The sequence below is a fragment of the Ascaphus truei genome, chromosome 2 (assembly GCF_040206685.1).
Source record: "Ascaphus truei isolate aAscTru1 chromosome 2, aAscTru1.hap1, whole genome shotgun sequence".
In the NCBI taxonomy this organism is placed as follows: domain Eukaryota; kingdom Metazoa; phylum Chordata; class Amphibia; order Anura; family Ascaphidae; genus Ascaphus; species Ascaphus truei.
In genome coordinates this window covers 320,153,616-320,175,902 of record NC_134484.1, presented here as the reverse complement: position 1 = coordinate 320,175,902, position 22,287 = coordinate 320,153,616, and the positions used below count along the sequence as shown (strand labels likewise).

Below are 22,287 nucleotides of genomic sequence, written 5' to 3'. Positions count from 1 at the left end.
TCTTGCAGCACTCTCTCTGCATTCTGCAGTGCTGTCTGCACGTCTAAATTTTCTGAGCCAATTGTTTCTCCTCCTCTTCTAATTTATGTAGTCTCTTATCTTCTTCACTGGCTTGGACAGAGAGGGTCTTACACATTTGGTTTATAGTTTCAAACCCACTATTCAACCCATCAAAGGCCTCTCTCACAAAACGTATCTCTATTTGTAAATAGCAACTTGGATTGAAGTGCCTGAGTTAAGGCAATTTTACCTTGGTTAAGGGCATCCTCTTTTTTTTTTTTCACTGCCCCTGGAATGATACTGCTAGTCCCTTTCTAACGCAGGCTTTCCTGATGTTGAAGGGTCATCCTTAATTCCTTTAGCAACTTCCACTGTAACACCTCGGCTCTTCTTATTCTTGCTCTTTGCTTTAAGAAGCTCTGAAGAATCAGTGGTACTGTGTTCACACTTGTTGCTCAAGACTGTTTTCAAAGTGGGAGACATAGATTCAGACACGGGGAACCCAAACTTCCCAAGAAAACCAGTAAAGAGGAAATGTGTCTTTAAAGCAGAAGCATTGGAATGAAAAACAGAAATATGAGGCACAACAGGGTGACATAAAATAGGAGAGCTGACCTATAGATTTGAGACCTTAGCACATCAGTCACAGAAATATCATAAATTGCAGGGGAAACCATCAACAGAAACTTGCAGTTACATTTGAAACATTTAGAATCAAGCAAAAGTTACCGGCCTATATCATTAATTAACACTGATGTTAAATTATACGCTAAATTATTGGCAAATAGACTTAGTCTCATCCTACCCAGACTTATACACCCAGATCAAGTCGGATTTATCAGGGGCCGGCAAGCAGCGGATAATACACGACGATTTATTGATCTGTTGGATTTGGCAAATAGTAAGGCAACTCAAAGCATGTTGTTAAGTCTGGATGCAGAAAAAGCTTTCGATAGGATAGACTGGCCATATTTAAAAGAGACGCTTGCGACATTTGGCTTTGGAGATCGGGTGAGTGAGGCGATTCTATCACTGTACTCTAACCCCACTGCCAGGGTCATACACAAGGCTACCCCTCTCTGCCATTCCAAATAAAGAGTGGCACGAGACAGGGCTGCCCATTATCCCCGCTTTTATTTGCCCTATGTATCGAACCACTGGCGGCACAAATCAGAGGAAACCCACACATCTCAGGGTTAAACGCATACTCCCAGACCCATAAAGCGGCCCTGTATGCGGATGACATCCTCTTGATTATCACAAAACCCCTTACGTCCCTACCAAACCTCTTCGACCTACTAGATCGATTCTCTAAGGTCTCCGGCTTCAAAATCAATCAATCCAAATCGGAAGCCCTCAACATCAACCTCCCTAGACACATGGAGAAATGACTAAAATTGAATTTCAAATTTAACTGGCAACAAAACCACATAAAATACCTGGGTGTCCACATCACCAAAACTGTAAAAGACGTGTACAATGCAAATTACCCCAACCTGATTCGGACCTTAAAATCTGATTTACGGAAGTGGACATCCAAAAGGATATCCTGGATTGGACGTATCCATAGTGTCAAAATGAACCTACTCCCCCGTATATTATACCTCTTCCAAACTCTTCCAGTGCCACTCAGTTGGAGGGACTTGCACTCACTTCAATCTGAAATCTCCAAATTTATCTGGGGAGGTAAAAAACCGAGGGTAAGTAAATTAAATATGAAAAGATCTGTGGTGGCGGGCGGCCTAGCAGTACCCTGCCTGGTATCATACTACAAGGTGGCACAATTAAGTCAGATTGTACAAAGGCAATCTAACCCAAAGTTAAAGAGATGGGTGGAAATAGAAAATGCTGCGTGTGCACCTCTGGAATTGAGCAGCTTAATTTGGTTACCTAAAACGGCGCAAAAATTTACCGCCATGCCGCTCTCCTCGGTGACCAACTCAGTGTCAATCTGGGAGTCTACGAAATTTCGGCATTCCCTCACGACAAAAAATTCCATGGCAACACCCATCTGGAATAACCCTAATTTCGCTCCAGGTCTATCAGTCAGTAATATCTCAATCTGGAGACAGAGGGGCTACAATCGAATTAGAGATCTGGAGGGTTATGACAGAAAAATCAAAACATTCGACCATATCAGGGAAGAAAAAGAGATCCCTCACTCAGAATTCTTTAGATACCTCCAGATCAGGGCATTTTATAACAAATTTGCCCCATACCCCCTACTAACATTTTTCGAAAAGCTCTGTCTGTCTGAGACCGACACGAAGGGACTTACATCTCAGCTATACGGAGAAGTGATCAGTTCTGGTTAACATGAGCAGCAGATATCCTCATTCCGATCTCAATGGGAAACAGATCTGGGAGAAAACTTAGAAGATGAAGAATGGAGCGCCATATATATGGCCACAGCGAAGAGCTCCATATGCACCACGCTCAAGGAGAACGCATATAAAGTCCTAATGCGATGGTACCTCACCCCACTGAAATTATCAAGGTTTGTGCCGGGTTCCTCTCCCTTGTGCCCCCGCCAGTGCGGAGAAACAGCCGACCTGTTACATATGCTGTGGTCTTGCCCACGGATCTCTCCACTGTGGGAGGCAATTAGACATTGGATACAGAGACTGTTTGATCTCACCATTCCCCCAGACCCGTGGTTGTTTCTCCTGAACAGGCTATTGATGGGCCTTTCCAAAGAAAATAACAAACTAATTGCCCATTTTGCAATTGCAAAGCGGTGCGAGATCGCAGCATTATGGAAACAATCTGATATCCCAACCATCCCAAAGATTCGGAATCGAATTTGGTTCATTTGCCAGATGGAAAAATTAACGAGTTTAGTTAACGATACTGGTGACAATTTTCTAAAAGTCTGGACGCCTTGGCTGGCACAGACAGATATCCCGGGGATTGAGAGGTCCTCAATATGGCTCTGATAACAGTAGATGCGTTCTCCTTGGGAGGGACATACAGGAGGTATTCTATACACCCAAGACCCCTTATAGCAGCATTATAATATAAGTAATGTGAGAGACGACTCAGCTTGCAAGCATCTGTGATGCTTGGCACGGGGCCACGTGTCGCATCTACTACTAACGCACTCCCCCTACCTCACCCCCAACCTACCCCTCCCCACCCCACCTCGACCTCCCTTTTCCTTATATATTTTTTTTTTTGTGAGTATGTATTGTCTCCCCTTTTAAGTTGAGTTATAAGTGTCTGTTTGTCCATTTAAGTAGAGTCGGCTTGGACTATATGGTCCACACCAAAATACCCGGAAGACCGGGTCCCGAAGCACAGCAGGACCTCGTTGTTACTTACACAGTTGTTAAAATATTGTTTGCATACAAGACAAAAGTATTCTGTAATGTATTTTATGCTGTTTTGATTCAATAAAATTTAAGTTATAAAAAAAAAAGAATCAAGCATTAAAATATCACAGATTGCGAGAAACTACAGGCAGAGAAACTTGTAGTTACATCTGAAACTTTTAGAGTCAGGCATAGGAATATCATTGATTACAGTGAAATCATGGTATATACTGTAGCAACAAAACAATTGGAGTACTTTTGTTTTTGAAATGGGAACCCTGTGAACAGAAGTGGTCCAACCACGGTAAGCAGTAAATCAAGGTAACAAGTTGTTAGGAATCCGACTTCTCAGTGCCGTCTGCGCAACACACAGTCAACCCTCAGGGAGACTCAGGGCACGCAGCGCAACTCCCGCCTACCTGCTTCCACATCCGCAGGCCATCAAGGTCTCCGTTGCCGCAAGGTTGCTCCATCCAGCAAAGCTCCCGCTCCCCCTCCTTCTCAGTGGGAGGCGCGGGCCCTCCGTCCCGCGCGCACACATGCGTCCCCCTCTGACGCTAGATGCGTGCACACGCAACTTTCAGAGCACGCACCCAGCAGACGTTCTTCAGCTACTACTCCTGCAGTAAGGCTTCGCCGCCATACACCTCGCGTTCTCACTCAGAGTGCTACTAGTGCTCACCTGGGCTGTATCATCCGCACCAATCCTGGAAGGCTCCTTGCATTCATCCTGTTCTGCCTCTACCCCGGATTGGCCAGCCCAGCTTTATCATGCCTCTCTGGGCTCTCACTCATCGCTCGAAATAGTCTCTGTATGGAAGTTACTTTGTGTTCTCTTGGTGATTCTACAGGTCCTGACACGGCTCGTACGACTACCCCCTTTAGCTCCCGACCTCGGCTCTCCTCTGACTACGTATACTCTGGCATCTCACGATCACGGCTTGGACTTCAACCCTCCTCATCTCACCACTCCCTGACCATGGCAAGGCAACTACTATTCTACTTCTACAACCGGTACTGGCAAGTATTGTCTACCTTACATACATCTGGCCTGGCAACGCTAAACACCACACTCTGGACATGCTCCCTTTACTGCGGGTGCGTGTATTCATACTTCCCCCCTCAGCACATTGGACGGGTCTGGTCTGCGGGCAGCACCGGCGTAACACAAGTCTGTTTTAGAAATACAAGTCTGAGAGTCTGAAGTGGTGACACCTGGTACTGCAGGGAAATACAATCTGATCTTTGGAAACAGGGGTTATGAGGGTCAGAAGAGGTTAAACCAGGCACTGCAAAATCTCAAAGAAAAGTGCACTGGTCTTTGCAGCAACGGTTCTAGCTCCAGTAGAAACATTCCTGAACACAATAAATATCCCCTATCTGTACAGGGGGTGCATTGGTGGGTTTGCGTTAGAAAAACTAAAAAAAAACTTTTTCAGCTGAAATTCCCACAAAAAAGAAAAAGAGAACTCTTCTCAGGGACAAAAATCAGGATCTAACAAACCCTGCAGAAAAACTTGAAGCAGGCACTTTAGGAATCCACACTTTCCAAACACATAAAGAGTACTTATCTTCAACCCAATGCAAGAAGGTGGGGTATGCTGAATCAGGCAGGTGATGGATCTGTTCAAGCGAGGTCTAGAAGAGGCCTTTGTTTTCTGTCATGGGGATACTCCTGGACCGAGTAGGACCTCAGTGGCCAGAACAGCGGGGAGCACTTAAGGATTGTTGGGGTCACAAGCCCGGGTATTTTTTGTTCCATTTACACCTTTTTATCTGGATAATCGTAACAGTAATGCTCACCACACACCTGGACCGGACCGCGGGGCTGAGGTGGGTATAGATATACACCGACCTTAGACCACGAAGTAGGATCCAGGTTGCGAATTCCGTTGTCAAACATAACCGGGTCAGGACTGGAGAAGGCAGGATAATCCATGGACAAGCCGGTGTCAGGATTAGAGAAGACTGGGTAAACGATATCCATGCTGGGGTTCGGCAACAGGATGCTTGAGCGAAGGTGCTTCAACGTAGAAAGGAACAGGAACAGGGGATCCAGTGCTTCAGCACAAAACACTCCCTAGCCGTGAGTAGTGGAGGCCACTGGAAGCAGGAGATTGCAGCAGGTAACAGGAACAACGATGCAGGCCTCTGCAAGGAGAATATGCAGCAGGTAACAGGAACACTGATGCAGGCCTCTGCAGGAGGGATATGCAGATAAGTAACAGGAACACCGATGCAGGCCTCTGCACAAGGGATACGCAGATAGGTAACAGGAACACCGATACAGGCCTCTGCAGAAAGGATATGCATAAAGGTAACAGGAACATCGATGCAGGCCTCTGCAAGGAGGGATATGCAGATAGGTAACAAGAACACCGATGCAGGCCTCTGCAAGAAGGGATATGCAGATAGGTAACAAGAACACCGATGCAGGCCTCTGCAAGGAGAATATGCAGCATGTAACAGGAACACCGATGCAGGCCTCTGCAGGAGGGATATGCAGGAGTAACCATGGCGGCGCGGCGGAGTCTGCCAGTAACTAGGAGCAATGGCAAGAAGGCCAAGGCAGGCCAAACAGAGGTGCTGTGGCAAGCACAGTTACTAGAAAGTCTATGTTCAGCAACTTCCTGGTGGGCGGGGCAGGAGTTAAATAGAACAGGCAGCCAATGAGGTAGAGCTGCATAGGAGGCAGCAAGAAGCAAGCTGCAGTCTAATTGCAGAAGCAGGTGATGTTGATTGCAGAAACAAGGGGGGAGTTGTCTAGAAGCTGCAAGGCTCTGTAAGGAAAAGGTTTCAGCAAAACTCAGGAGCGGATTCCTTACAATAATACATTGAGCAAAGAAAGATAACTGAAATAAATTGGAATTGTATTCACATGAAAAGGCAGACACACAATGTTACACAAACTACATAAGAGAAACACACTTACTTGGGACCTGTGGGGGAAAAAATAGTCTTTCCTAGCTTAATATAACATAAAATAAGAGTCTTTAGCTGACTGGGACTTAGCCCGAGATTTCCTGGAACTCAAATCGGCATGAAGTTCCTGAGGCCACCACTCACTTTCCTCAAGAGGTACTGAAATAACTTCACCGGGAGTTACCTCCGAACATCCTGGAACTAAATTCGGCTTTGCAATCCTAGCTGCATCCGCTACGCAAAAAGCTGGACTTAGAAAATATTTTACCTCGGATTTCTGAAGCCGGTGTATTTGCTATTTCTTTCGGAGCATCTTTTGGTCGTTTCAAATTTGCCGCTGTTGTTATGGCACTTAGAATCTGATGACCAGATTAGCTGAGGGATTCTTATAGTATTTCTGAGTTCATTCATGAAATACTCCACCCAATCCCAGCGTGTGAACTTTCTTACCAGCCAATCAGAGTGATACCAGTCTTCTGAAGTCGGGCAAGCGGATCTTCTGAATAAGTCAAGGGCATGTACAAGATTGCCACCTCTGCCACTGGGTATGCAGAAGCCCCCCACTGGTTTAGGCACCTCACAGTCTGCTGGGGCAAATGGTAGTCCCGAGGACTTCCATTCATCCAAGGATGTAGGTACTCAAGCTTAAACCTCCTTCCCAAAATGCTATTCACACCTAGCATCCTCTGGTGGCTTTCATGTCCGATGTCTGGGTAGACTTGATGGCACCAAGCTGGTAGCCCAGTGACTCATCCAGAGCATCGGTCCAGAAAGAACCAGCTCATTATACTGTGCACAAGCATACATGTTTAAGTCACACTGGTTAATAAAAATATACACTTTGAAAAATATCCTAAGCCTTTCTGGTATGGGGAATATAATAAAAAGCTGCACTTTATTTCTTACTAGCCATATTCCCCAAACACTATAAACTGGACTTGGACTTTTAAAACTCCTCACAACCTTATGTATGGTTGGAGCACCTCAGAAACCCTATATAGGTTCTGGGTGACCTGGGAATTAACTGGTATCCCCATTAACCTAGGGACCCCTTGACAAGTTAAGGGACACCTCACATCCCTATGCCCCATTTACATTTCTGGTCTGTGCTGAAGCAGGGAATCCTAGCGGTGAGTCGCCAAAGCGTTTTCAAGGGGAGATTTTGCCAGAGCAATGTGCATATATGTATCCGGGAATCCGACCTGATTCTCGGGTACATTTTTGGGGTATCCGGCAACTCTGGACCAGACTAGCTAGGGACATTCTGACAACACTTTCTCCGTAAAACCTCCCTAAAACCTCCACAATCTCTGCTTGCTGACACTCCTGGAAAGGTAAAAACACAAATTCTTTATTGGCACATAATTTTACAGAATGCACATACAATCACTGGGCTCAAGACCCGACACTCCCAAACCCTAATACATGGATCAGAGGTAACCAGACAGGCTTAACCTTTATTGTGAGCCTGGTTACCCCTCACCGTCACAGTGATGTCATCTCCAAGGGAGGTACGGGACAAACCAATTGGTTGAAGTACTACAGTATGTGACATGTTCCATTTGTTTTTAAAAGGATTTGACATCATCTTTAAGTGTGATGTCACATCCTTTAAAAAAAAAAAGTCTGTCATCACATGTTAGAGGAACCAAATGGGATTGTGAGTGTACTACATGGTATATTTTACCACATGATAAAGACGAGGATGACCTTCATCCTGGCAGGGCTAAGATAAAGTTTTATTTACTTTATGCTGGCTGGATAATGTTTTATTTTGCATGGGTAAATGCACTGTTATCCAAATCTGGATAATGGTAATTTTGCCCATTATTGTACTGTAATGCTATAGTTGTTGGGGGTAGAAGGGGTGCCCATGCATTCCCATTGGGGTTATCTTTGCTCCAATTGAGGGCATAGGTAACCACATTGACAATGAATGGGTGTATTAGCTAGTATTGTGTTGTAATGTTTATTGTGGGTAGCGGGGGTGGGTGAAGGTGATATTTGGCCCGCAGTGGGTGTTTATGCCTACTGGGTGGGTAGCAGGAGAGGTTAACCTCTTTATTACCTTAGCGTTATTAACACCCACCACAGACCAAATACCACTTCACCCATCCCCGCTACCCACAATAAACTGGGCACCGGTAGTTAACCTCTTCATTGCCTTAGCGGTTAGCCGCTAAGTTAATGAAGTTGCCTGTAAATGTATTTTTAGTGAACAGATTGAAGCCGGGGGTCTCCGGAGCGATATTAATGTTTATCAGCTCTAGAGACTCCCGACTTCAAGCCGATGTGGGAAAAATGCATTTCCTGTCCTTGGCTGGCGAGATTAATCTTTGATAAAATCTCTGTTCCAGAGCTCGGATAATATCATCAGAGCTACTAGAATAGCATGATTTTAGAAAAAATGCGATGTTTGGCCAGGAGCCAAAAATCCAGATAAAATGCCTTCCCCGTACGATTTGACCAACTTATCAATGCTTTCTGAATAGCTACCTAGCAATATTTTGCGATAACTACTCCACATCCCGATGAGTTGGTTATCGAAGCTACTAGAATAGGCCCCTAAGATGGTACAGAATCATTCTCAATACATAACCTACAAAATGCTCTGTAGGTCTGCGTGTCCCTTTGATTATATTATAACATTCCTGCAAACTTAGGTTTTTAAAGTGATAACGTTAGCTAAGGTAAAAACAGGGCTAGCCCCACCAATGATTTAATATATCAATGTAAGCTATGGTAAAAACAGCATTGGTTCCACCTGTGACTTAATCTACAGTAACAATGTAATTTAAGTTCAAAACACGACTGGTCCCACCTACTTGGTTAACACCAAGTTAAAAACAGTACTGGTTCTACTATCTGTCTTCCCAGTCTGTCCTTTCTTCACCTGCGGAGAGTAAAGATACATGGGCGATTGATATTGTTTTGATTATGCTGTTGATAAAAAGCTTTGAAATGTCTGTCAAACATGTAATCTGTCAATAAAATTTAAGTTGAAAAAAAAAACAGTACTGGTTCTAACGAGTTAAAGTAATAATATAAACTAAGGTTAAAACAAGACTGGGTCATCTATGCATGTGAGGTTTCCATGGATCTCTACTAACCTGCTTGTCCATGCAAATATAGACAAATGAAAAACAAAACAAATCTGCAGATGGTTCATGTTTGGACTGCAAACCTTTCTCCACTTTGAAAGGGAAATTAGGCTGTTGTGCTAGTGCTAAATTAGGAAAAACAATGTGATTCAATAGCAGAATATAGGAGAAAGTGGGTGGACAGTATTTCCTGAAAGAAATAGCACGTTGCTTTATTTGCTCATGAGGGATTGCATTAGTTTGCTCTTCCACTGTCATAGCTGGGCTATGGGGGCTATAAAAATAATAGCCCCCTTTTTGGTTTGTTTTATCTAGGGTGGTTTGACTTTAGAAGGATTTTAATAAGGTGCTAGACTGCCGAATTTACCTCCTTCTTCACAAATAAAACTGGAGTGTGAGGGATGTACTGTATTTACTAACCTGAAAGGCTGTCATGGTTAATTCCCCTTGGAGATTCTTCTTCAAAGCTCTGAATCTGAAGTACACAAAATATAAAGTTATATGTAAATACAACAGAATAATTGGCTACTCTTTCCTTAAATATTGTATACTGGATTAGAGAAAAGCATCATTACAATGCTTACCATGAGAGAATGATCTCTCAATGTTCCTGCATGTTTTATAGCATACAACATCGTAGACACATTTGGCAAGGATTTATTTCTAATCAATACAGCTTTTTATTATTATTATTATTATTAATTTGTAATCCACACTTTTATAACAATTAACATATGCAATACAGTACAATACAATACAACTCAAAAACAAAAAACATATCAGTAGAATACAGAATACACAATAACATACTGACAATATAAATATTAAATACAATCACAAAACAAAAAATTAGATTCAAATAAAATCTAGGAACCCATATTCATTAATCCAAATTGTCCCTATTAATCCTACTTTGGCAGATGTATCGTCTTTCAAATCTTTTATCAATACAGCTTTAATGGAAGGTGTTCTGACCTTTTTGTGCTGCATCTGTATTTCCCTAACTGTCCGCATGCTTGAACATCAAATTTTGTGTACACTGTTGTGTACATATATAAAATTAAACAAAAAAGAAATACAGCACCAATAAGATAGATGATTAGATGTGCAAAATTTATAGTATGTAATTCTAATTTTGACCCTCAATGGGACACTCCTATTGGGGAGCAGAGAAGGGAAGGAAGAGGTAAGGAAGGATATGGAAACAGGGAAGGGGAAGGAGATTGGGAAAGGGAGGGAAGGGAAGGGAGGGAAGAGGGAGAAAAAATAAGGGGGGGAGGGGGAAATGGGGGGAAGGAGGAGGGAGAAGGAAAGGTGGGATAGGCATGGGGCAGGGAAGGCAAGTCCAGATGCACAAGACACCTATGGCTGTGCTTTAATGTGACCCAAGAAAATACAAACAAAACAAACTGCAATTAGACAACAAACTGTAAACAACAAATAACAATAAATAGTGAACACCGTGAGGGAAAACACAGGGCAGGCAGGCTGGGAAGACAGAAAAACAAGGAAAACAAATATGTTACAAGTAAATATAAAAAGAAAAAAACAAAGTATGGATAAAAACGCTGGAGACTCCATACAGATTTCCACAGGAACATCCACCTTCTATGAAAATCTATAAAACCAATGAGTAAAAACTGGGTTTAATCAAGACATGGTACAATCAGCTCACTCACAAAAGTCGCAAGGACAATCACATAAAAAGTCTGTGGATAGAGGTCTTCGCTGGATATGGCGCCGGTAGACAGTTGTAACCCTCATGGATTCATAAATTGGTGACGTGAATCCGCTTCCGGTTTCAGGTGTGCACCAGATTGTGCATTCGAATAGCGGTCCTCCCAGCAAAAGTGTAGCACCTCTCTTGGTTCCACTACTACTGGCTAATGATCAGTGATCATGAGCTTTCCATCTATCTACCAGTGCCGTATCCAACGAAGACCCCTTGGCACAGACTTTTTATGCGATTGTCCTAGCAACTTTTGTGAGTGAGATGATTTTACCTTGTCTTGATTACACCTAATTTTTAATGAATTACGCTATGGAGCCTGCACTTTCCTCTTAGGCTTTAGATATACAATTAAGATCACATTTATACGAACACCAATCCCGCAAGATGTTTGATAAAATAATCTCTGTATTATTTTTTTTTTTATGTTTTACTAACATATTCTTAGGTAGTGAAATCAGGGGGTTACAAGGAATGCTGTAGAGTGTTTATGTGGGCAATACATGTATGTACTTGGTCTTTGAATTTGCAGAATATTTTCTGTTGTTACCATATTAAAACATACAGGAAAAAATGTTTGACGCAATAGACCATTTTGTTCTTCAAGCTGCGTCATTTGTAATAAGCTTATTGCTCCACTTTTTTCATCTAGCAGAGAATTATAAACAGTTAAAGACGCTTCAGACGCAAAAAGAAAGGAGGAAAAATGATGCACAGAGACGTACCGTACATTTGATACATCCTATTATAATACTGTATGTGATGTATCTGCGCAATATCCAATGCTTTTGACACCCCAAATCGTAAGCTGAAGCACGTGGAGCTACAACTGAAGCAAATACCTTGATACAATAATGCTTAGTGATACTAAATTAAATAAAATTAATTGATAAGGTAGTAGAAGAAAAGGCTAACACTAGAATCATCCAAATAAAGTCACTTTGGCCAAGATTTAACAAAGGTGCTAAGACTTAGCAGACTTTAAGGCCTGTTTATGACCTATTTACTTGAATGAAGACCTGAACATCTATTTCCTTTCCATTTCAACATGTAAAGAATCTTCATCTAAGAAAGTACTATAAAAGAAATATAGAATCAGGTCCAGCCACTTGGGATGCCCCTGCCAGTGTCTAAAGTGATGCAAAAATGTTAAAGATGGGTGGTAAGACAAGAAATCCGGTCAAGAAGTAGTGATCATGAAAAAATAAAGTCAAGCACACCAATTCAATAAGTACAGTAGCAAAAAAAGGTAATTTTAATAACTTAAAAAGACATACTGTAGTAGCACCCAACATTTCAGTGCATACAAGCACCTTGATCCATTATCTCTGATGAATGTGCTTGTATGCACCGAAACACTAGATGCTACCTGTACTCTGCCTTTTTTAAAAGTAATTAAAATGAGATGTTCTGCTACTTAATGAATTCTCCTTAATTTTGGTGTGCTTGACTCTATTTTTTCAAAAAACCTCATCACCCACGGTTAAAGTCTGATGATACCAGGGCGTGTGGAGTACCAGTACTTTCGTTCCCAGACTACTACTACTCTTTTTACCTTGAAAGTTACAATTCCACATTATTATTTTTTTAAATAAATAAAAAGATTTATTTTAAAAAGCCTTCCTATTTACATCATAAATATTTACGAAACCTTTCTAAATTACAATCTGAAAAGCCTTGTTACCAAGGTTTTATAACTTTCTAATAATTTTTTTAAAGTGGGCACAACATCTTATGTTTTTTAAGCCACTTGGCCACTGGTCATTACCGAAGTCAACGTTTGTTGTTGTGATGTTTTAGGACAGACAACATGTTTTACAATGTGTGTTATGGACAGAATGACAAAAATAATTACTTTTTGTAACCTCTTTTCACCATGACTTTTTCTATTGACATAGTGACTCATTCATACATATCTGAGGAAGAACTGGAACATATTTGTACTTGCTTTGAAGGGGAAGAGTCCCTCTTGAGTCCCAGTGACAGCTACCTGTGATAGTTTATTGTGCCTCAGGTACAACATTTGCAGATGTAGCCATGGTTATTTAACCCCTTAGGCACCGCATACATGTCACGCATCCCATGCTATTTGCTATATTATTGTTTTGTTTCCTCTTCTCTCTTTCCAGTGGAAGAGATACAAAATACACAGTTTACAATTAGTAGTGTAGGACCTGCTCAGTTGGGTTTACCATTAAGTGGTTGCAGACTTGAAATGTTTTGGCCAAAAGATTAAACTAAATGACCCACATTTATGAGAAGAAAAACATATAGTAATTGACTAAATGATTTGTCATATTCTTTAAAGTCTAACAAAGTAGTTTTGCAAAAATGTAATAAACCTTTTTTTTGTGGAAAAATATTTACTTTACTATTATTCACTTTATTCCTTGTGATAGAAAGAACAAAGGTGCGCTGTAAAATATTTATGATATGTGTTAATATAGTGATTAAGTGTTTTAATATAGCAATGAGGAGAACATTAACCCTTATTGCTACGAGCGAATGCTCAAAAAGTGGAAAAATGCAGCTTGTAAAAAAGATGATTCAGCTCATCAGAGAGAGAGAGTGGAAAAACAATACCAGCGCAGATTTTCATAGAATAGATTTTAGTAAAAAAGCATATTAAAATATATAGACCAACACATAATATGAGTGTTGAACATTCACAAAATAAACATCAGTGATACAATGTTACCGGATTCTTATTGCATAAGAAATGCATAGCCAGTAAACCTACTCACTGACAGCTATTTCGAACCCTTTGGATGTCATCAGTGAGAGGTTGGGTATACTGGCTTTGCAATGTGAAGCTGGGAGTGGATTCTTGCCCTGTCCCATCAATACAGTAGCTCTTACTGTTGAACGTTATCTTAAGTCAGGGGAGCGCAAACTTTAAACTGTGTCCCCCTGCCAGGCCTCCCCTGGTCTCGCGCCCTCTCTCCTACCTTCCACATGCGTCAAATGACGCTCCGGGGTCACGTGGAGACGCGTCTGAAACAAGGTAAGTTTCCTTGTTGCAGAGGCCTCGCGCGATCCCCTGGCATTACATGAAATGCCTGGGGGAAGAGTGTGGGGCCTCTGCAACGGCCCGTGCCCCTCCAGACAAAACTCACGCCCCCCCAGTTTGCGCACCGCTGTCTTAAGTCATAGCTCACAAAATGTGCATAAGATTATTTGCTTCTCTTACCAAGCAAACAGCTTAATGGCTTAATATTTGCATTGCTCATTTAAGTAGAGGTGTGCCCAAGGACAAATTAGTTTTCCCTTAATTAAAATATAAGGATATGGTGGCAGACAGTTGAAAAATACCTATTTGTTTTCATGACAGCTAGTGCCACAGTTTCTTTCAAATAGTGTGTGCACCTGTAATTAAACTAGTGGCAGTCCATAGTAATAATACTGAGCATCAATGTATATTTTAGATCTTCCATATATATGCTTTGTAATAAAAAATTATAATATATATATATATATATATATATAGCAACTGTAAATATTACTGTATGTTCATTTGCATGTCTTAGACAGGTCTGCAACCCTGTTTTTCCCCATTGTCACCCAGCATACAGCACTTCCACTGCAGCAAGGGATTCTGGGAAATGACATGCAAATGAGCACTCAGTGCCACCTTTTGTCTCAAGCTCGTATTACACAAGCCAATCCTCAAGCCAATGCATGCTGTTTTAAACACAGCTTTTAAACAGAGGCTGGGATGAGATGCAAAGCCATTAGACCTACTCACATACATGTTTTAACGTTGATGGGTATCATCAGTGTGAGGCTGGTCTTAATGGCTAGCAGGTTTGAGACTAGACTAGGTAATCACCACTGTCATTAAAGTTATGGTGGGTAAAAAAAAGTGACAAAAACCCTCCACAGTAAAGCATAAAGCAACTGTAAATATTACTGTATGTTCATTTGCATGTCTTAGACAGGTCTGCAACCCTGTTTTTCCCCATTGTCACCCAGCATACAGCACTTCCACTGCAGCAAGGGATTCTGGGAAATGACATGCAAATGAGCACTCAGTGCCACCTTTTGTCTCAAACTCGTATTACACAAGCCAATCCCAAGACAAAAACCCTCCACAGTAAAGCATAAAGCAACTGTGACAGTGGTGATTACCTAGTCTAGTCTCAAACCTGCTAGCCATTAAGACCAGCCTCACACTGATGATACCCATCAAGGTTGAAACATGTATGTGAGTAGGTCTAATGGCTTTGCATCTCATCCCAGCCTCTGTTTAAAAGCTGTGTTTAAAACAGCATGCATTGGCTTGAGGATTGGCTTGTGTAATACGAGCTTGAGACAAAAGGTGGCACTGAGTGCTCATTTGCATGTCATTTCCCAGAATCCCTTGCTGCAGTGGAAGTGCTGTATGCTGGGTGACAATGGGGAAAAACAGGGTTGCAGACCTGTCTAAGACATGCAAATGAACATACAGTAATATTTACAGTTGCTTTATGCTTTACTGTGGAGGGTTTTTGTCACTTTTTTTACCCACCATAACTTTAATGACAGTGGTGATTACCTAGTCTAGTCTCAAACCTGCTAGCCATTAAGACCAGCCTCACACTGATGATACCCATCAAGGTTGAAACATGTATGTGAGTAGGTCTAATGGCTTTGCATCTCATCCCAGCCTCTGTTTAAAAGCTGTGTTTAAAACAGCATGCATTGGCTTGAGGATTGGCTTGTGTAATACGAGCTTGAGACGAAAGGTGGCACTGAGTGCTCATTTGCATGTCATTTCCCAGAATCCCTTGCTGCAGTGGAAGTGCTGTATGCTGGGTGACAATGGGGAAAAACAGGGTTGCAGACCTGTCTAAGACATGCAAATGAACATACAGTAATATTTACAGTTGCTTTATGCTTTACTGTGGAGGGTTTTTGTCACTTTTTTTACCCACCATAACTTTAATGACAGTGGTATATATATATATATATATATATATATATATATATATATATATATATATATATATATATATATATATATCATTTTTTTTGTGTAAATAAACCCATTTTCACTGACAAAATGCTGACAAAAATCCTTACAATCTAGTGCAGTGTTTTTCAACCAGGGTTCCCTGGCATCTGTAAAAGTTTCCCTGCAATTTCCAGGTAATTTGAAACTTGTACCAAATACAGAAGATTTTTTAATACATCTGATCTCAGACGCGCTATTAGAGAGGGTTGGAGTTTCTTACAATGCATCTGATCTCAGACTCACTATTAGAGAGGTTTGGGGTTCCATACAATGCATCTGATCTTAGACATGCTATAACAGAGAGTTGGGGTTCTGCAGAATTTCACAATATAATTATAGTGTTCGTTAACCAAAACCCTTGGTCTAGTGTTTAGTGACACAAGAGGCTCCATGTTTATTTTTAGGGAGGCTGAGTCCAAATAATAACACAAACCTCAACTTCGCCTCTTTCATGTACAGGCATACCCCGCATTAGCGTACGCAATGGGACCGGAGCATGTATGTAAAGCGAAAATGTACTTAAAGTGAAGCACTCCCTTTTTTCCACTTATCGATGCATGTACTGTACTGCAATCGTCATATACGTGCATAACTGATGTAAATAACACATTTGTAACAGGCTCTATAGTCTCCCCGCTTGTGCACAGCTTCGGTTCATGTAGGGAGCTAGTATTGCTGTTCAGGACATGCTGACAGGCGCATGCGCGAGCTGCCGTTTGCCTATTGAGCGATATGTACTTACTCGTGAGTGTACTTAAAGTGAGTGTCCTTAAACCGGGGTATGCCTGTACTGTATTGATTGCCTGCAAAGCAAACATCTTTGCTGTACTCAGTATTGTGATTGCTAGCATATCTCCTCAGCTGTGCTGTTAGAATATCTGGAATTCAAATGACTTCGGTATGTCATTAGAGGAGCAGTTAACCTCTCCCTCAACCCCTCCCCCCTTTCTTAGGCTGGGCCCATGGTGCCTTCTCCCGTGCGGAGGCGCGGAGGCTGAGGGAAAGCGGGTGCTTTCCCTGGCCATGCTAGACGGGCCATGAGGGGCATTCCTGGGGGGGTTCCTAATGATGTCACAGAGCTGGTTCGCTCTCATTGGGCGAACCGCTCACGTGACCTGTCTGTCGTGTTGAGAAATCAATTTAACTGATTTCTCACGCAACGCGCGCCCTCTCCCGCTTCCGCGCGCATGCGCCCGCACGCCACATGGACTCGAACACTGTCTGTTCACTCAGCATGTGGACGCATCCACACGGTCTGCGGCACCATGTCTTAGGCCTTATACCAAGATGGGAAACAGGGGTTCACGGATCTAAATCGCATACATTACAGCTCCAAGGACCCCCTGGTTTCTGAGATGCATACTGGGAAAGGTGCCACCATTACTTCCAGGTATTAAGATCCCTGCATCATACGGGCCAATAGGGGGTTACTACGGATGATGTTGCGGCTTCCGATTGGCCCAAGATATGCCAGAGATTTACATCACCATTTTGTTTCCCTCCATCAATGTAAAAAAAAAAGTGTGAGAACTGCACTTTTAATTACTGATATGACTTTACAACGAAAGTAATAAACTAGATAGTGGTCAAAATGTTGTGGTCATAGGGGGTATAGTGTAGCACTATTTTGTTATCTTTTCTTTCCTCGTGTATTTAATCTTTTTCAAGTACAAACTTACAATTCCACTTCATTTTAGAAGGCCCCCCCCCCTTTTTGTTTACTGCAGAAATATTGATTAAAGCTTTGCCACAATGTTTAATAAATGTAGACCTATATCCTTTTTTTAAGCCACTTTGACCACTGAGACTAGGAGAGATAATCTTTAGCTGGCAGAGAGGGCTGAAAAACATCACATATGTACTACAGTACAGTATGTTTTCCTGACATATGCACCAGAGAAGAGGCCAATGAATCTAATTGACTACTTTCTGTCCACAACTTGTATCTCTAAAAACAACCTAACTGTAATTAATATTGTCCTAACTATAATTAATAACTTACTTCCATTTCATAAATTCCTATTTTTATTTAATTGAGATGGGTGAAACATTTTGCATATGTTTCCTAATGTGTCAAATTTAGGGAGATAATGTAGGTGATGATACGGAAAAATATGCGTGGATATGAAACTCTGCAAACATCCTACACATGTAGCAGACGTTATTACCGCTGTTAACGCATGTAAAGATTTGTATTGACGGCTCTGTTTGATAGAATGGGGCCGTTGCAATAATCATGCCAGCAGTAACGCAATATCGTGGGATAATGGGTGTAATAACTGCTACACCTGCACTCAGAGAACACTGCTGTGATAGCAAAAATGGTCGGTGTCGAATTTAGCAAATGTCATCAATATTTGAATTATTGTTCAATTATTGTAAATAGTTAATAAATCGGGAAGTGCTGCAAATCAACAAATAGCCTTCAATCTAAAACTTTGCAAATTAGCACTTTTTACAAATTTATGCTAAGGGACAGTTGCATATCTGTTAATAAACCAAATATTCTCCATTGATGAACCATTATTAAAACCTGTTCTGCCACAACATTGTTAATGTTAAGGGTCAAGGGATAGTAAGAAGGACATACACATCTCCCAGTAGAGCATCTGGCACAGTCACTAAGAATGTTTAAATTGGCTGCAGCACTTGTATCAATGATATTTTTAGTGACGTACAGCACGGATGCGCAAAGTGGGATTGCGCGAGATTCACACCGGGGGGTGCAGGGTTTACAGAGGCCCCACACGCTTCCCGAAGGCATTTAAATGAATGTCGGGGGAGCTGCAAGGCCTCTGTAAACTTCTCCTTACCTTGGTACAGACGCTCCTGGTGACGCGTTGCAATGGTAACGTGGCATCAAGTGACGCCACGGGGTCGTGTGACATCGCGTTGCGAGGTAATATGATGTCATGGCGGAAGAACGTCATAGCCAAGGTAAGCAGGGGGGCGTGTGGAGAGGGGGACAGCCGGCAGGGGTGGCGCAGGGAAAAATTATTGCGCTCCCCTGACGTACATTATGTCCACATCCTAATAATTTCTGAGTATTGTAGGTGCGGATGTAGCCAGGTAAATGTTCCCTGCTACTGGAAAATGCTGCTGGAAACCCAACCGCAGCAGTGGGGAAGAAAGCCACAGGTACTGCTGCGGCTGCACACTGCTTTCACTTAGCCCAGAGCAACGGCAAAATGCTTTATTTCCCACCACTTTAGTCTGGCTGCATCCGTACAAGACATGATATGTTCTGAAAAAGTTACATATACAGTAAATCAAGTCCTACCTCTTCAAGTTCAAATGAGTCTGGAGGCTGAAGGCTGTCTTGACCAGATGTCCTTCTAAGTATTTTAGAAAGTACTTTAGGAGCTTTGAATATTCTGCTCTTGGTTGTCATGTCAGTGGGAAGGATATAATGTTTCACAGGTGTGTGTATAGAAAACACCTGCGTTGTGTTACGCTGAGGTTTTGGCCTCTGGGAAAGTACATCTATATTGTCCCCAGCTGGCAGTTGCTCCTCTGTCAAAAGTGTCAAACTGCCATGTTGAGGAATATGCCTTCTTGTTTTTCTGAAAACTTTGGCAGTATTCTTATCCATTAATATCTCATTTCTATTTTCTTTATTCTCACACGGCTGTGTCTTGCTGGAACACTGGATAGAATTCTGGTCAAGCTTCTTGGCCTGTTTGGAAACTTTCCTAAGGAGTTGGTATACTCTCTTCCATTTTTCTTTGGTCAACGTTGATTTGTTCCCAGCGTTCATATTTTCTTTCCCCCCACAGTTTTGAACACTGTGCACATTTTTCAGCAAAGACGAAAATGCGCTTGTCACCTGCTCAATGACTTCCAGCTGGCGGAAACGGCCTTGAAACATAAATAAAAACATAAAGATTACTCAGTGAATTCATATGATTTACAGAGTATCCCACTATTACTATTGTATAAGGCAGGGGGGCACAACATTTTCTGGGGGGCAAGGAGGGGCGGGGGTGCGGCGCTTACAGAGGCCCTGTGCTCTTCCCCACAACATTTACAATAAATGCCAGGAGAGCGCGTGAGGCCTCTGTAACTCTCTCTTACCTGCTCTCCGGCGACGAGTCACCATGACAACGTGACGTCATGTGGCAACAGAATGTCCCATGATGTCATATGACGCCCCCCATGCCAGAGAGTAGGTATGGGGGGGTGGGTGAAAGCAGGGAGTGGGGGAGCAAGCAGGGGGCGCAAACAGAAAAGTTTGCGCATCCCTGGTATAAAGTATAGTTTAGGATTAGGATTAATAGGTTTTTTGAGTCGTTGAGAAACTAGGTTTGTAATATTATTCAGAATACACCTGTGTATGACCATAAAACAATGTTATCTATTTATAATACAGTATTTATTTTATTTTGATCTAACAAAATGTAACTTAACTTTCTCCACATCCATACTGTACTATTAAACAGACTATACAAAATAAGTCTGAAAGGCCAAATAATTAATTATTTTGTTGATAGCCATTAAGACTTTAAATACTTTAATTGTTTGCAAATGCCTGGAATTCATAGGTGTATTTTTAAACGGAGGGTTTACAATAGCAGTAACTTGATAAAAGTGTCTCAGTGGCCTTTTTAAATGACTACCAAACTCTATCAGAAGGAAAAGGTGCACTGCCCCCCAAAGACACATCTAGACAGCAATTTGGGTGATTACACTGCATACACAGGAGCTCTGTAAAGGTTGCCACAGCTTGCCCTTAAAATAAATGAGTTGTAGAAATCATAGAATTTACAAGCAGACATTATTCCAAGTAATAGCAGATAAGCTAAGAAAGGATTTCATCTGGGACCGTGAATAACTAATTACAAGGTTTCCTGAGCCATTGAGTGATTATACAAGTGCAAGCTAAAATTGCATTGGTTGCAGATACTGAAATCCTCAGACAGAGAATCATTTTGTTTAAAGTAACAACTCCACAATGTGCATTCGCCACTGTCACAGTAGCCATTAAAATCCATCCCACTCAGGCCTGTCATATGTAATTCAGCAAGAATTAGCCTTTTTCTTTGAAGTACTGTGTTTTTCTACAGTCAGTTGCTGAACTATACAGTAATAATAGAAGATGACAGGCTTTCAAAAAACTTATCGCTCATTTACATAGTAAACCTTTGAAAAATTAGTACAGGGTAAGCATGCCTGATTTCAGGCACAGTACCACTAACTCACTTTCACCAGTGAGTAGAATAGCATCTGACACAAGATTCAAGAGAGGTATTTGATTAGCACCATCACTGAGAGATACCAATAGATAAACTAGATTAAAAGTAGTGTTATAGAGTTCAGAATGCAAAGTGGCAAGTGCTACATAAATTAAGTGCTAACTCCTTTTCCTATTGTTTTGTCTGAAACGCTTATTCATATTGTGTCATAATATTATGTCACGTGTGCTGTAAAGCTCTATGTTCCTGGATGGCGCTATATAAATAAAGATATACATAAATACAAATTAAGTGCAGCAAATCTCCCACATAATTCCCCCAAATCTCGTCAATAAAATGTGTACATGCTGGAAAGTCTAGGTTAAAGTGTCACTTTTGCCATTTTTAGTAGTTAAACAAATAGTACTAAAGTAAAAAAGGTTTTTTTCTATCGGTACATTTTATAGTTCTATCACATAGTCCCAGTGAATATGACTTACCGCACAAATTAGGATTCTCAATGTCCATACGATTCTTTTGAGCTTCCACAAAGACACGGATGTTGATTCCCTTGGCTGCAGAAGGGCTCATGATGAATCGAGAAGGGATTTTGCTGCAGATGTCAAGTTCGTCTACACCAAACCCCAGATCAAAAAGAAGATCAACTGGGTCGGCTTCACATAGTTTGAGCAGATCAGGAATGCTGGGTGAAAACGATAACATTTTAGGATGCTTCATGACAAACTTGATTCTATCAATTTAATATTAACCATTTAAATGGGGGAAAAACAGTTTTATTGCCTAGAAAGTATTCAGTACATAGGTAATTTCTTTATTTATGTACTGTAATATAGGGTTCAGAGTAGATTATTCGCATAGGGAGGTAGCTATACAATAATTTTCGGTTCGTACCACAAAGAAGAAGGCTTCAAATTGACATTTCGAATGAATGCATTTATTTGTTAGGGCACATATAGGTGGGCTAGGACAATTAGCCATGGCCGTTTCACCACTGAGACAGTTGGCCACCAGAGGTAATGAATCCCCTAACCCCAACCTT

The 22,287-nt window shown here is 41.6% G+C and overlaps 1 protein-coding gene across 3 annotated transcripts in view; it reads right to left on the bottom strand.

Moving 5' to 3' along the window:
• ITPRID1 (ITPR interacting domain containing 1) overlaps window positions 1–22,287 on the bottom strand; it is a 220,354-nt gene that overhangs the window by 72,399 nt on the left and 125,668 nt on the right. For all 3 annotated transcript variants that reach the window (XM_075586548.1, XM_075586547.1, XM_075586549.1), the window contains 3 exons: window positions 21,728–21,930; window positions 19,337–19,914; window positions 9,755–9,809 (listed from right to left, as the gene is read on the bottom strand). In XM_075586548.1, coding sequence (XP_075442663.1) covers window positions 9,755–9,809; window positions 19,337–19,914; window positions 21,728–21,930 — 836 coding nt within the window. The remainder of the gene's footprint in view (window positions 1–9,754; window positions 9,810–19,336; window positions 19,915–21,727; window positions 21,931–22,287) is intronic.